The sequence below is a fragment of the Canis aureus genome, chromosome 26 (assembly GCF_053574225.1).
Source record: "Canis aureus isolate CA01 chromosome 26, VMU_Caureus_v.1.0, whole genome shotgun sequence".
Lineage (NCBI taxonomy): Eukaryota > Metazoa > Chordata > Mammalia > Carnivora > Canidae > Canis > Canis aureus.
The window spans coordinates 30258131-30272528 of record NC_135636.1 but is presented as its reverse complement, the minus strand read 5'-3'; the positions used below and the strand labels follow the sequence as shown (position 1 = coordinate 30272528).

Below are 14398 nucleotides of genomic sequence, written 5' to 3'. Positions count from 1 at the left end.
CCCTTGAGGGTTGAGGGAATGTTGTATCACATGCTGTGCAATTTCTCTAAAGACAGGGACTGTGTTTATGCCTAAATTTATATAGCACCCGGCATCTCATCAGATGGCTTTAGGCACTAGGTTGGTAGACGGGAGTAACAGACCCAGTATCACCAGCCAGTAGGAAGTGTACAACTATGGCTAAGTCCTCCTTGCCAAATATTAGGCTCTTTGCCTATAAAACAGAATATTGAAAAATTAGAAATAAGTCTGAATTTCAGGATATAGTTAAAAAATTATAGAATACCCATACAATAAATTATATGTAATTGTGAAAGGAGATATGAACTAACACGGAAAAATACCATAAATGATCCCACTACTGTGTTTTTTAAAAGCTTTACCTGCATATGTATGTTTGTATATGCACCAGAACTATGCCTGGAAGGACGTAAGGCCATAAAACAAATTGTACCATGGCTCCCTTGAGAGTGAGAATATTATCTATATAAAGGAAGACGTTTCACTTTTTACTTACTTGGTTTTAATTTTTTTTTAAGATTTTATTTATTTATTCATGATAGACATACAGAGAGAGGCAGAAACACAGAAAGAGAGAAGCAGGCTCCACGCAGGGAGTCTGACATGGGACTTGATCCCAGGACTCCAGGATCATGTACTGGGCCAAAGGCAGGCACTAAACTGCTGAGCCATCAAGGGATCCCCTGGTTTTAATTTTTCAGGGCATGTAGTGGTTTTGAAATTTATGAGGGGGAAAAAATCAGCAAAATGATTCTTTATAAAATAATTTTTTAAGACTTTTTAAGAAATCTCTATACCCAACATGGGGCTCAAACTTAGAACCCTGAGACCAAGAGTCACATGCTCTATCAACTGAGCCAGCCAGGTACCCCTATAAAATAATTCTTCAAATAAAGGTCCCAGGAATGCCTGGGACTCCTTGCTCAGCAGGGAGCCTGTTTCACCCTCTGCCACTCCCCCTCCTTGTGTGCCCTCTCTCTGACACACAAATAAGGAACTAAGTTGAGGTCCCAGGGCACCTGTGTAGTTCAGTCAGTTGAGCATGTCTTTGGCTCAGGTCATGATCCTGGGGTCATGGGACTGAGGCCCACAACAGGTTCCCTGCTCACCAGGGAGTCTGCTTTCTCTCTCTTCCTCTGTCCCTCCCCCACTCATGCTCTCTCTCTCGGTCTCAAATAAATAAGTAAAATCAGAAAGAGAGAGAGAGAAAGAGAGGGAGGGAGGGAGGAAGAAAGGAAGGTCCCAACTGACTTAATTCAGAGTTCAAAAATTCATCAAGAACTAATGCTCACTGGTGTGCCTGGCTGGCTCAGTCAGTTAAGTGGCCCACCCTTGATTTCAGCTCCGGTCATCATCTTAGGGTCCTGGGATAGAGCTCCAAAGTGGGCCCCACACTCAGCAGGGAGTCTGCTTCAGAGTTCTTTCTCTTCCTCTGTCCCTCGCCCTACCCACTCACTGAAATAAATAAATCTTAAAAAAAAAAAAAGAACTAATACTCATAAAGAATTAGTATACCTTAGTGCTCAGATTGTAAGAAATCTTATTTCATTTTAAAAACCAAACATTAAGGAAAACCCCTTCACTGTTGTCTCCTTATTTATTTATTTATTTTTAAAGATTTTATTTATTTATTCATGATAGTCACACAGAGAGAGACAGAGAGGCAGAGACACAGGCAGAGGGAGAAGCAGGCTCCATGCACCGGGAGCCCGATGTGGGATTCGATCCCGGGTCTCCAGGATCACGCCCCGGGCCAAAGGCAGGCGCCAAACCGCTGCGCCACCCAGGGATCCCTGTTGTCTCCTTATTATTCAAAAATGATGATCATACTAAATCATACAGTCTGGGACGACTTCCTGCTATGTTATGTTTTTCCATGAAAAAAATTTATGAGTAATTGAAGTGATTTAATTTAAAATTTTTTAGAAAACATAGTTAAAAATATCTTTTCACACTAATTTTCAAAGCAGATTCTTTATTTGATCATACATGTTGATAGTTTTCATTCCCATATCCAACAGGAATCTTAGAAAAAGAATCACTGCATCAAAAAACAGGACTTACTTGAAATTTTGAAGAGCTGTTCAACATTATGGCAGCTCTAGAAATATTTAAGCTGAACAATCAATCCATAATGCAATTCACCATCTATCAACTGAAGTATCCAGGATAGTCCATTTTTTTAAAGATTTTATTTATTTATTCATGAGAGACACAAAAGAGAGGCAGATTCATAGGCAGAGGGAGAAGCAGGCTCCCCACAGAGAGCCCAATGTGGGACTCGATTCCAGGACCCTGGGATCACAACCTGAGCCAAAGGCAGATGCTCAACCACTGAGCCACCCAGGTGCTCCAAGGACAGTCCATTCTTACAAGTAAGTGTCTTCCTGAGGTGAAAGTGATCGGTTATTCAACTTTCTGTGTGTTCTTAACCTTTTCCAGCTTTCCTTTCTCCCCATCAAAATTTTGGTACAGGCACACCTCGGTGGCTCAGCGATTAAGCGTCTGCCTTAGGCTCAGAGCATGATCCCAGAATCCTGGGATCAAGTCCCACATAGGGCTTCCTGCGAGGAGCCTGCTTCTCCCTCTGCCTGTCTCTGCCACTTTCTCTGTGTCTCTCATGAATGAATAAATAGAATCTTTTAAAAAATAAAATTAAAAGTTTTGGTACATAAGAAATGGTCGAGTAATTGACTTGATTTACTTGAAGTAATTGAATGAAAGACCAAATTAATTCAATATTACCCACTACTGAACTGATGAAACAAGTCTTCCAATGGATCTATTTGCTCTGGTCAGGTGTAAAAGGTATTCAGTAAAAGTGTGACAAAGACAAGCCCACAGATAAGAGCACACCTGCTGTGTCTGCAGGATAGCAAGGAAGCCATGAGGCTGGAACAGAGTCAGCAGAAGGAGAGAGTGAGGAGAGATAACAGGTGGCCAGAAGAAGCAGGGTCACTGCAGGCTACTGTAAGGACCTGTTGCATGCATGAACAAATATCAACAGTTCTGGGCTTTTGGAGACATGAATGTTGGTTTTATTATTCTTGTACTTCTCTGGACTTCTTTTCAAATTCATGAACATAAAAAAGCAAGTTATCAAAAAAGAGTATACTGAAAAGACAAGGTCACTTCCATAAATAAAGTAAAAGGTACCAACAAAATCTCTGCTCAAGCTTGAATAAGGTCCTGATTTTGATAATTATATTATGGTAATATAAGAAATAAATATACACCAAAATATTTTGAAGTAGAAGTCTGTAATTTATTTTCAAATAATTCAGAAAAAAATACTTTAAAATACCTTAAGGCCTAAGAATAATAACTAAGTAGGAGGAAAGCAACCTTACCAACAGAGAGATCCAGATGAACACTTCAGGGCTATCCTTCCTATCTGAGAATGAGGCATTGTCACTAGTCTCATCAACTCTTTAAAGCAACTGACCTTAGTTTGGCAGTAACTTATCTGCTCAGCCTTAACCGTACAGAAAGCCTGCAATTAAGTCAGAAAGCACACCTAACAGTCTCAGAAAAGACTCTATGATTATGCAGTTGACGCTGCTCTGCTTCCATCTCTAAATGCCAAATTGCTACTCATCCTTCAAGGCCCTGTGAAAGTACCACCTTCCTCTACCCCTGCCTCCAAACCACCAACCTAAACATCACCTCTCTCCCAGAGTCAGATTCAAATAGCATTTAATGAACACTAAAAACAAGAGTGCCCCATTCATCTCTGTATACTCAACAGAGTACAGAGCTCCTGGGCATATAGTAAGGGCTCAAGAAGTGAGTCCTGAGTTCAACTTTCATGTGGCAAGCATATGCTATTATCACCAGTATTCTACCCCATAATTTTAAGTATTTATTACTCTTATATTACAGGCACCTGCAGTCTTATCACTTCCCCTAGACAGAAAGACCTAGAACACTGACCAGACATCTCATTTTTCTAGCCCTAGAACAATGAATTCTCAAGCAATTCTCTACCAGTACATAAATGCCTGATGGCAAACCATAGACACTTATAATTTTCCAGACTACAATGGCTATAACCCTAGGACTCTCCTACTCAAGATGACATGGAGAACACAAGTGCATGAAAGCTAAACTACTGTAGGCATTACATTAAAGAGGATCTGATTAATTTTAAAATAAATCATTTACAAAAACTATTATAGGCATTACTCTAAAACATGCCTGGTTAACTCACAAGCAAAGCATTCGTAAACATTCAATACTTTAGTGACAAATAACTTCCTGGTCATTTTATAACTGACAACATATCAAGACTGTGGGTTAGAATCTAAACCACAATTTGAATCTAAACCATGGTTAGAATAGTCTGGCACTTAAATGGCACTAAATATTTGTCGACTAAAACAAACGAATGGACTACAGCCCATTTTCATAAAGCTCTGGTAATCTGTGACTAGCCAAGGTTGGGCCCAGATTTAGAGAATAATCTGAAATCTCTGAACTTCTAAAGGCATCCACTCTAATAATTTTATTTTACAACAAATGCCTACCAAGTAGAAGAATTGCTCAACAAATGTCTACCCAAGTAGAAGAATTTCAACTATATTCTCCTCTGGTTTCTAAGTTTTCAAAGCAAATAGCTTAGAGCACTTACTCTTCCTAGCTCAAATTCAAGGTTATTTGACTTCTACCATTGCTATAAACTCGCTTAGAAAAATGGGTCAGTGCTTTAGTTAGTTGCAGTGGTTTCAAAATTATTCCTCACAAAATCCTGTGTGTAACCTGAAGAAGCAAAAGAAGACATGAAATCTTACCATCATCCCTTCCCAAAGCTCATGTCTCCTACTCTCCCTTTACCTTATTTCTGTCCTCTCCACAAACCAGAAAAACATCTAAATTAACTGACACGATAGAAACTGTATGTGTGTGTGTGTTTTGGAAAGAACTCATAACTCCACAAAATATGTAAAATTCAAAAGAAGCACTGGATTTAGCCTCTAGCCTCTCCTCACTTCTCTCATGTGTATAGCCTATTTTACAGTGATGTAGGAACAACAGTTCATGATCAATTTCAAGGGATGTCTAACATAATACCACCCTTGTGACAATATAATTTAAGAGCTTATTCTGCTGAAATATAAGGACATGGCTGTCATCTAGAGCTCTCCACATCAAAACAGTCAAGTTCTGAGATTAAATTCCACCTCATTTGTACATCAAGTCCATTTCTCCATTACTTTTCTCTGACAGAAAAGTAAGTTGGGAGGAGAAGAGCCCTCCCCCTGACAGAAGGCTCAGCAAGAAAAGGTAGATCAGGGGTGCCTGGGTGGCTGAGTGGGTTAAGCATCTGTCTTTGGCTCAGGTCATGATCCCAAGGTCCTGGGATCAAGCCCCACATTGGGCTCCCTGCTTGGTGGGGAGCCTGCTTCTCCCTCTCCCTCTGCTACTCCCCCTGTTTGTGCTTGTGCTCTCTCTCTGTCAAGCAAATAAGTAAAATCATAAAAAAGAAAGAAGGAAGGAAGGAAGGAAGGAAGGAAGGAAGGAAGGAAGGAAGGAAGGAAGGAAGGAAAAGAAAAGAAGAAAAGAAGAAAAGAAGAAAAGAAAAGAAAAGAAAAGAAAAGAAGAAAAGAAAGAAAAGAAAAGAAAAGAAAAGAAAAGAGAGAGAAAAGAAAGAGAGAGAAAAGAAAGAGAGAGAAAAGAAAGAGAGAGAAAAGAAAGAGAGAGAAAGAAAAGGGAGATCGTTTACACCCAAAAAGGGCCCGCAAGACTGAGGCATAACACTCTGGACCCAGTGGGACAAAAGACCAACCTAAGGCGCCATGGAGGAGCCAGGAGTGAAGATTTGCTGCTCTCCTATAGCATTAATGTTAACCACATGGGTGTGGTCAAGAATCCCCCTGGAGCATCTGGGTGACTCAGTCAGTTAGACGTCTGACTCTTGATCTCAGGGTCATAAGTCCAAGTCCCAAGCTGGACTAAGGCAGGCTTAACAAGAGGCTTAAAATAATCCATCCCTCCCAAGTTGAAATTATCCAAATAGAAGTATGCAATTCTGATGACATACACTCATTATGTTGTCAGTCTTATAAATGGTCCTGTTAAAAACAAAACTATTTAAATGTCGTTCACTTTTTAACAAAGTAAAATTTTCTATTTATAATTTAAATTATTCCTAATATTTGGAATTTGCCCTTCTAGAAGTAAAGATTTTCAAATCTTATATTCATTGTTAAATATATAAATTAGACTTAGATTTAGTACAACACAAATGAGGATATAAATGTACAGATTACATGATAGCTAAAATTAAATAAAGTTATAAGTATGCAGTGTCAAAATACAAATTCATCAAATATTCAATTGACTACCTTCTCTCCAATGAAATAACATAATAGGAAATGTGCTACACCTTTGCTTATATTGTTCCCTCTGCTGGAAATACATAACGCCCATCTATCACTCATGGGATAGTACTTATTCATTCATCAAGATTCAGCTTAAATGTCATGTCTCTTAAGATGGTCTTCCAGGCAGGCACAAAGTATTAATGATTTTGTATCAGTGACACTACTTATTTTAGCACAGTGCCTGGTACTCAGCAGGTTCTTAGGGTGTTCCAACTGAGCAAAAAAAGATGTGCAATCGAAGCTTTCATATCCACGTCAGCAAAATCTCTTCCCACCTTTCCTGCCCTAACTGCAGAAAAACAATTTCCATTCAACCTTTATTATTTCCCCAAGTCTCTCACTAAAGGAACTTCTCATCATATTCTTCTCCAGGGAACAATGCGCAACCCATAAATCTCAAGCTTCATTTTCCCTCTGGGCTCATACATACATACATAAGAAGCTCTACTTTGAGAATAACAGAGCCAATACTCTCTATCCACACATTGGAAAGGGAGTTTACAGACCACCTATATTTACCAAGGGAACACTTCCCACGTCCAAAACCATGTCATCAATAGAACCTCATGAGATTTGATTCCAGAGCTCATTTCTGGCTAAATTCTCCAAAAGGCGATGTCTTCCTCTTGTTAAGCCTGCCTTACTCCAGAAGGCAGCTACCCTGCAAGCCCTTAGGCCTCAGGCCTAGGAGATGCCAGAGTTTACCTACACTTAATTCCCTTCTCCCTAAGTCAAACTTTACAAAATAAGAAATTTTTAAAGATGAATGTTGATTAAGAACTTAGGAGTATGAGCTATCAGTGAGAAACATTTTGGATTTCATGAAAAATTTTAAAGGGTGGCTTATATAATAATTAATGTGATTTTTTTACTTTGGTAAAATATATATGTAATAATATTGATTGGATGTATATTATGATCATAACTATATTGCCTAAATACTGAAGGAAAATAAAGTAGATTTAAAATTTTTTAAATATTTATTTATTTATTCATGAGAGACAGAGAGAGAGAGAGGCAGAGACACAAGCAGAGAGAGAAGCGGGCTCTGTGCAAGGAGCCTGATGTGGGACTCCATCCTGGGACTCCAGGATCACGCCCTGGGCCAAAGTCAGATGCTTAACTGCTGAGCCAACCAGACGTCCCTAGATTTAAAATTTTTAATTTCAGTATTGTAAATTACAATAAATAAAAGTAAAAGACAAGTGATAGACCAAGAGAAAATAAAGTACAATGTATATAAAAGACAAAGGATCAGTATCCATAGTATACAAAGAAAATCTGGCAAATCAATAGTAAAAACCACCCTACAGGAAGTGAGCAAAGAAAATTCAAAGAAAAATAGATGAAAAATATTCTATAAACACATGAAAAACTGCTCAATATCATTTAAAAACCCCACATAGGAAAAAAAAAAAAACCCACATAGGGACGCCTGGGTGACTTAGCAGTTGAGCATCTGCCTTTGGCTCAGGGCGTGATCCCAGAGTTCAGAGATTGAGTCCCATGCAGGGCTCTGCACGGAGCCTGCTTCTCCCTCTATGTCTCTGCTTTCTCTCTGTGTCTCTCATGAATAAATAAATATAATCTTTAAAATAAATAAATAAGTAAAAATAAAAACCCCACATAACTTAAAAAATGAAGTCTTGTTTCCAATATTAACATTTTTTTCAAATTTATTTATTCATGAGAGACAGAGAGAGAGAGGCAGAGACACAGGCAAGGGGAGAAGCAGGCTCCATGCAGGGAGCCTGACGTGGGACTCGATCCTGGGGCCTCCAGGATCACACCCTGGAATGAAGGCAGGGCTAAACCACTGAGCCACCCGGGCTGCCCAAACGTTAACATTTTTTGAGATAACTTAAAATATGAATGATAGCTGTAGATAGCAAGGATACAAGGAAAAATGTGCTCTACCATACTTTTGGTCACAATATTAAGTGGAATGGTCTTTTGGAGGGTAATTTGTTTAATGCCATTTAAAATGTGCATTCCGGGACACCTGGGTAGCTCAGTGGTTGAGCATCTGCCTTTCGCTCAGGGCCTGATCCCAGAATTCCGGGATCAACCCTCTGCCTATGTCTCTGCCTCTCTCTCTCTCTGTCTCTCATGAATAAATAAATAAAATCATTTAAAAAAATAAAATAATAATAATAAAAATAAAAAGTGCATTCCTTCAAATCCAGCAATTACACTAAAAGAAAATTATCTCAAAGGGCTATTCACCAAGTGGTCAAAAATATATGCTCAAGGAATACCACTGCATCATTGTTTGAAATACTGACTGCTCAGAAAACACTCTAAATGTCCATCAAAAGGGAAATGGTTAAATACATGATGGAACATTCTTATAAGACACTAACATTCAATCATTAAAAAGAATGAAACAGGTGTACTGACAAAGATAGATCTCAAGAAGACTCTTAAGTCAGAGAACAATAAGCCTAGAATTAATCCAACTGCATTTAAAAACAATAAAAATCTTAATTGTTTCCCTACCTATGTAAACATATAGAAAAGGATCGAGAAAAATAATCAGTAACAGAGGTTTACCCAAGGGGAAAGAGCAAGATAGAGGACACTTCTCACTTTAACTCCTAATACCTTTATATTGACATTCTTTATGATGAGTAGATCTATTACTTTCATACTGCTTTTTAAGAAGGAAAATAAAATAAATACACATATACACAAAAAATGTGGCTTAGATATTCTTCACTGTAAAAGACAAAGATCAAGATTTATTCATATTCAGCGCCATCCTGGACTCTGAACATTTACCACAAATATAACATTATAGAAATGTTACATCCAAGTAGCTATTAATGCAATAAGCAATCACTATTTAAAGGAAAAAAAAAATCCCTCTGTGTAGTCATGAATGTGTACAAATTCCTAAGCTGTCTGGTACATAACATTTTCTCTTTTAGTCATGTTAGAAAAGTTCACATTGGAACATCCCTTTTGCATACAACCATTATAAGCTGGAAAAAAATTATAAACCAAATATGAAAAGGCACTAAAGAGCAACAAAAAGCAAGCAGAAACAAGAGTCGGATATTTGGAATAAGAGAAGGGTACTAAGTAAGTTTCCCATATTTTAAAGCTTTTCACCTAAAGGCAGGCTATATAGTCAGTGACACTGGTAGCTAAAACTCAAGAAACCTTTAATCTTACTGGTTGAAGAAATAAGAGAGTAGTTCAGTGCAACTACAACAGCTAGAAAATGAGGGAGAAAGTCCTAAAAAGAAGACAGCCACAAAAGGATGGCCTCAACTTCTTCATATAAACTCTGCCTAAATCTCTGGCTGATTTGAATGTACAGTTTCAAGCGGCCCAGCAAAAGCTAAAAGAACTGAGCAGAGGTTTCAGCTGCTGCCTACTGCAGAGGAGAATGAATCTGGAATCTGAGTTCAGCCAAATTAATTGCCTTTGCGAACAAAGAAATTAACATTCTTTGGAGGAACATATACAATCCAAGCTCTACAACATATCAGACATCATGTGCAGGAGGGATGCAATCCAAAATATTAGACATATGAAGAAAAAGGAAAATGTGATCTGTGGGCAAGAGAAAATTCCATCAGTGGAGATTAACTTCAAGATAATAGATGTCGAATTTCGTAGACACTGACTTAAAAGCAACTATTGAAACTATGCTCATAATGAATATACATACTCCAAGGTGTCACCAGAGAATCTAGAGGAAAAAAAGGGAATTAATTCTAGAACTAAAAAACATCAGAAATAAAAAATTCACTAGATGAGCTTAACAGCAGATTGGAATTGCGAAAAGAAAGAATTTGAAAATAGACATTATTCAATCTGAAATAGAGGGGGGAAAAAGTAAAAAAGAAAAGTCAACAAGTCCTAGTGACCTGTGGCCCAGTATTAAAAGGGCTAACCTAGGGACGCCTGGGGGCTCAGCGGTTGGGCTTCTGCCTTCAGCTTGGGGTGTGATCCGGGAATCCTGAGATCAAATCCCATATAGGGATTCCTTTTTTTTTTTTTTTTTTTTTAATTTATGATAGTCACAGAGAGAGAGAGAGAGAAAGAGGCAGAGACATAGGCAGAGGGAGAAGCAGGCTCCATGCACCGGGAGCCCGACGTGGGATTCGATCCTGGGTCTCCAGGATCACGCCCTGGGCCAAAGGCAGGCGCCAAACCGCTGCGCCACCCAGGGATCCCCCATATAGGGATTCCTATGGGGAGCCTGCTTCTCCCTCTGCCTGTGTTTCTCTGCCTCTCTGTCTCTCATGAATAAATAAATAAATAAATAAATAAATAAAATCTTAAGCAATAAATAAATAAATAGTCTAACCTAATTCTAACGTGAAATCACCAAAAAAGGAAGACAAAAGAATAAGACACAAAAAATATTCACAGAAATAATGGTTGAAATTTGAAGAAAAACATTGATTTTCAAATCAGTGACTCCCAAACAGGTTAAAACACACACACACACACACACACACACACACACACACACACCATAGACAAACTGCCAAAAAGCAATGATAAAGAGAAAAATTCTAAAAGCAACCAAAAAGATAACACATTACAGAGAAACAATATGAATGATCAATAACTTGCCTTCAGAAACTGAGGCCAGAGGACCATGAACAACATCTTTATAGTACTTAAGCAGAAAAACAAAACAAAGCAAACCTGTAAACCCAACATTCTATACCCAGTGGAAATAATCCTTCAAGATTGAAAGTTAGGGACACCAGGGTGGCTCAGCGTTTGAGTGCCTGCCTTTGGCCCAGGGCATGATCCTGGAGTCCCAGGATCGAGTCCCACATCAGACTCCCTGCACAGAGCCTGCTTCTCTCTCTGCCTATGTCTCTGCCTCTCTCTCTGTGTCTCTCATGAATAAATAAAATCTTTTAAAAAAAGATTGAAAGTTAAAAAAAAAAAAAAAGATTGAAAGTTAAATAAAGTTGTTCAGATAAACAAAAACCAGAGAATTTGTCACCAGGAAACCTGCACTATAAGAAAAACTACAGGAAAATTTTTAGGGTGAAAAGAAATCTTCAGGAAGGTATGTAGAACTGGAAATGGTAAATATGTACATACATAAGCCTCTTTAAAAAAAAAAAAAAAGCCTCTTTTGTCTTCCTCATCTTTATAATACACAATTATCAAGAGCAAAAATTATTAGGCTGTATTGTGGGTTTATAGCATATATAAATATATCATGAGACAGGTAGAATATAAAAGAGGGAAGGATTAATGGGCTACACATTTTATATAAAGTGGTTCAATATTAAAAGTAAACTGTGGGGATCCCTGGGTGGCGCAGCGGTTTGGCGCCTGCCTTTGGCCCAGGGCGCGATCCTGGAGACCCGGGATCGAATCCCACGTCGGGCTCCCGGTGCATGGAGCCTGCTTCTCCCTCTGCCTGTGTCTCTGCCTCATTCTCTCTCTCTCTCTGTGACTATCACAAATAAATAAAAATTTAAAAAAAAAAAAGTAAACTGTGAAAAGGTAAGGATATATATCATAATCCATACAGTAACCTCTAAAACAAATGCTAAGAAGTACAGCTAATAGATAAATTAAAATGAAATTTAAAAAAGAAATCAATTAACCTAAAAAAACAGGAAAGATGGAAAAGAACAAGACACAGGGTAAACAGAAAACAAAAAGTAAATTGGTAGATCTAAAAGCAGCAATATCAATAATTACATTTAATGTAAACAAACTACACATTGCAGATAAAACCAAAATCCAGGATCCCTGGGTGGCGCAGCGGTCTGGCGCCTGCCTTTGGCCCAGGGCACGATCCTGGGGACCCGGGATCGAATCCCACGTAGGGCTCCCGGTGCATGGAACCTGCTTCTCCCTCTGCCTATGTCTCTGCCTCTCTCTCTCTCTGTGTGACTATCATAAATAAATAAAAATTTAAAAAAAAATCCAACTAGGTACATACTATCTACAAAGGACACACCTTGAATTTAAAGACACAGTTATGTTGAAAGAAAAGTGGCAGCAATAGGTACACCATGCATACAGAAAGCAAAAGATAGCAAAAGTACCCGTAGTAGTATCACATAAGGCAGACTTCAAGTCAAAGCCTATTACCAAAGATAGCATATTTCACATTACAAAGGGGACAATTCATCCAGAGGACACAACGATGATAAATGTCTATGCCCCTAATAACAAAACTTCAAAATACATGGAAGCAAAACTGACAGAATTCTTTGGAGAAATAGACAAATAAATCCACAATCATGGTTAGAGGATTTTAACATCCCTCTCTTGGTAACTGATAGAATTAGATTTAAAAAAAAAAAAACAAAAACAAAAACAAAATCAATGAAGATATACGTTAGAAAAATATCAATCACCTTGACCTAATTGACATATATAGAACAGATATATAATAGCAGAACACACATTTTTTTCTTTCAAGTGTATATGGAACATTCACCCAGACAGATCATATGCTGAGCCATAAAATAAGTCCCAACAAATTTTAAAAGCCTGAAATCCTACAAAGTAAGTTCTGTGGCCAAAATGGAATTACATTACAAATCAGTAATAAGGTATCTTGAAAAACTGCAATACTTAGAAATGAAACCACACACTTCAAAGTAACCCATTATCAACAAATAAATCACAATAGACCTTGAATTGAATGAAAATGAAAATACAACATATCAAAATTTGTAGGAGGTAGGTAAAGCAGTGCTTAATTAGAAATTTCTAACTTTAAATGCTAATACTGGAAAAGAAAATCTAAAACCAATGACCTAAGTTTCTAGGAAATGTAAAGGAAGAAAAATAAGATCAGAACAGAAATTTTTAAAAAACCAAAAAAATAAAAAATAAAAAAAAGAGAAATCAATAGTATTTTTAAAAGACTGAAATTAAGGTAAAACATTGGTTCTTTGAAACCATCAACAAATTCATAAATCTCTAGCTATACTTATCAAAAGAGAGGGAACACTAACAATATCAGAAATGAAAAGGATATAGCATTAAAATTATAAGGTAGAAAAAAACAGCATTAAAAAAGTCCATTTCTTTAAATTCACAATCAAAGCAGAAGCCAAAGTATATGTAGAAGAGGATTAAGTTAACACTAAATAGGAACCTGCCACAGTAGAAATGTCTTGTAACTCAGCAAGAGGAGAAGTCGGTTCTGTCTTCATACTGTTTTCTCCCATTGACTTGCAGTTCAACTCCAAGCCTGCAGCCCCCAATCCATCACCAAAGGAGTGGCAAGTCAATGCAGATGAGACCTGGCCAGCTTCCAAAGGAGATTTCAACTGACCTAGAAGAAAAAAAGAAAGCCTAGGGAACATATATATATAATCAACCAAAAGTTCTACAGCAGACTAAGATATCTAGAGACTTTTTAGAGGAAGCCATTTACCTCACAGCACAAAAGAATACATTCACAGGTTCCAGCACATATAGCCAGAGCTATGAGCATCTCAAAGAAAAAGTCCAATAGGAGATCAAAGCAAATAGAGGATTTTCTGGAAGTGTTGACAAAAAGGCAGAAGCACTGGAGAGAGATGGTACCAGAAACACAGAGGACTCTAAGTACTATACCTCCAACCCAACATTCAGACATATACAAGTAAAAGCAATCACAAACATGTACAGAAAGTTTGTCTATTGAATCACCAATGAAGAACAGTATAAGAAATACTGCAACCCATTCAAAAACTTAATTTCAACACCATCTAAAACTTGTGGAAGGTAGTATACAATGATTTAGATTGGTTCTCACTAGACAGACAAGCTAGCAAGACAATTCTAGGACAAACTGACTCACCTTCTTCAGATTCCTTGGTACTGGATGATGTGTTTTGCAAAGGGTCAGTATTAACTGTATCAACCAAATCTGATACAACCAAGTCAGGATCTAGGATCTCGTGCGTCCCATTAGTGGACAGCCTGGAGGACCGTCTCCTTGTTAAGTCTTTGTCAGTGTTTTCCGAATAGGTTTTTGACTTTTCCTGGGCTATAAACCA

General features: G+C 37.9%; 1 protein-coding gene across 6 annotated transcripts in view; it reads right to left on the bottom strand.

Moving 5' to 3' along the window:
• PHF20 (PHD finger protein 20) overlaps positions 1–14398 on the bottom strand; it is a 146541-nt gene that overhangs the window by 51217 nt on the left and 80926 nt on the right. For 5 of the 6 annotated variants that reach the window (XM_077872953.1, XM_077872955.1, XM_077872954.1 and 2 more), the window contains 2 exons: positions 14200–14388; positions 13510–13689 (listed from right to left, as the gene is read on the bottom strand). In XM_077872953.1, the coding sequence (XP_077729079.1) occupies positions 13510–13689; positions 14200–14388 (369 nt within the window). The remainder of the gene's footprint in view (positions 1–13509; positions 13690–14199; positions 14389–14398) is intronic. The other variant, XM_077872957.1, reaches the window with a different exon arrangement.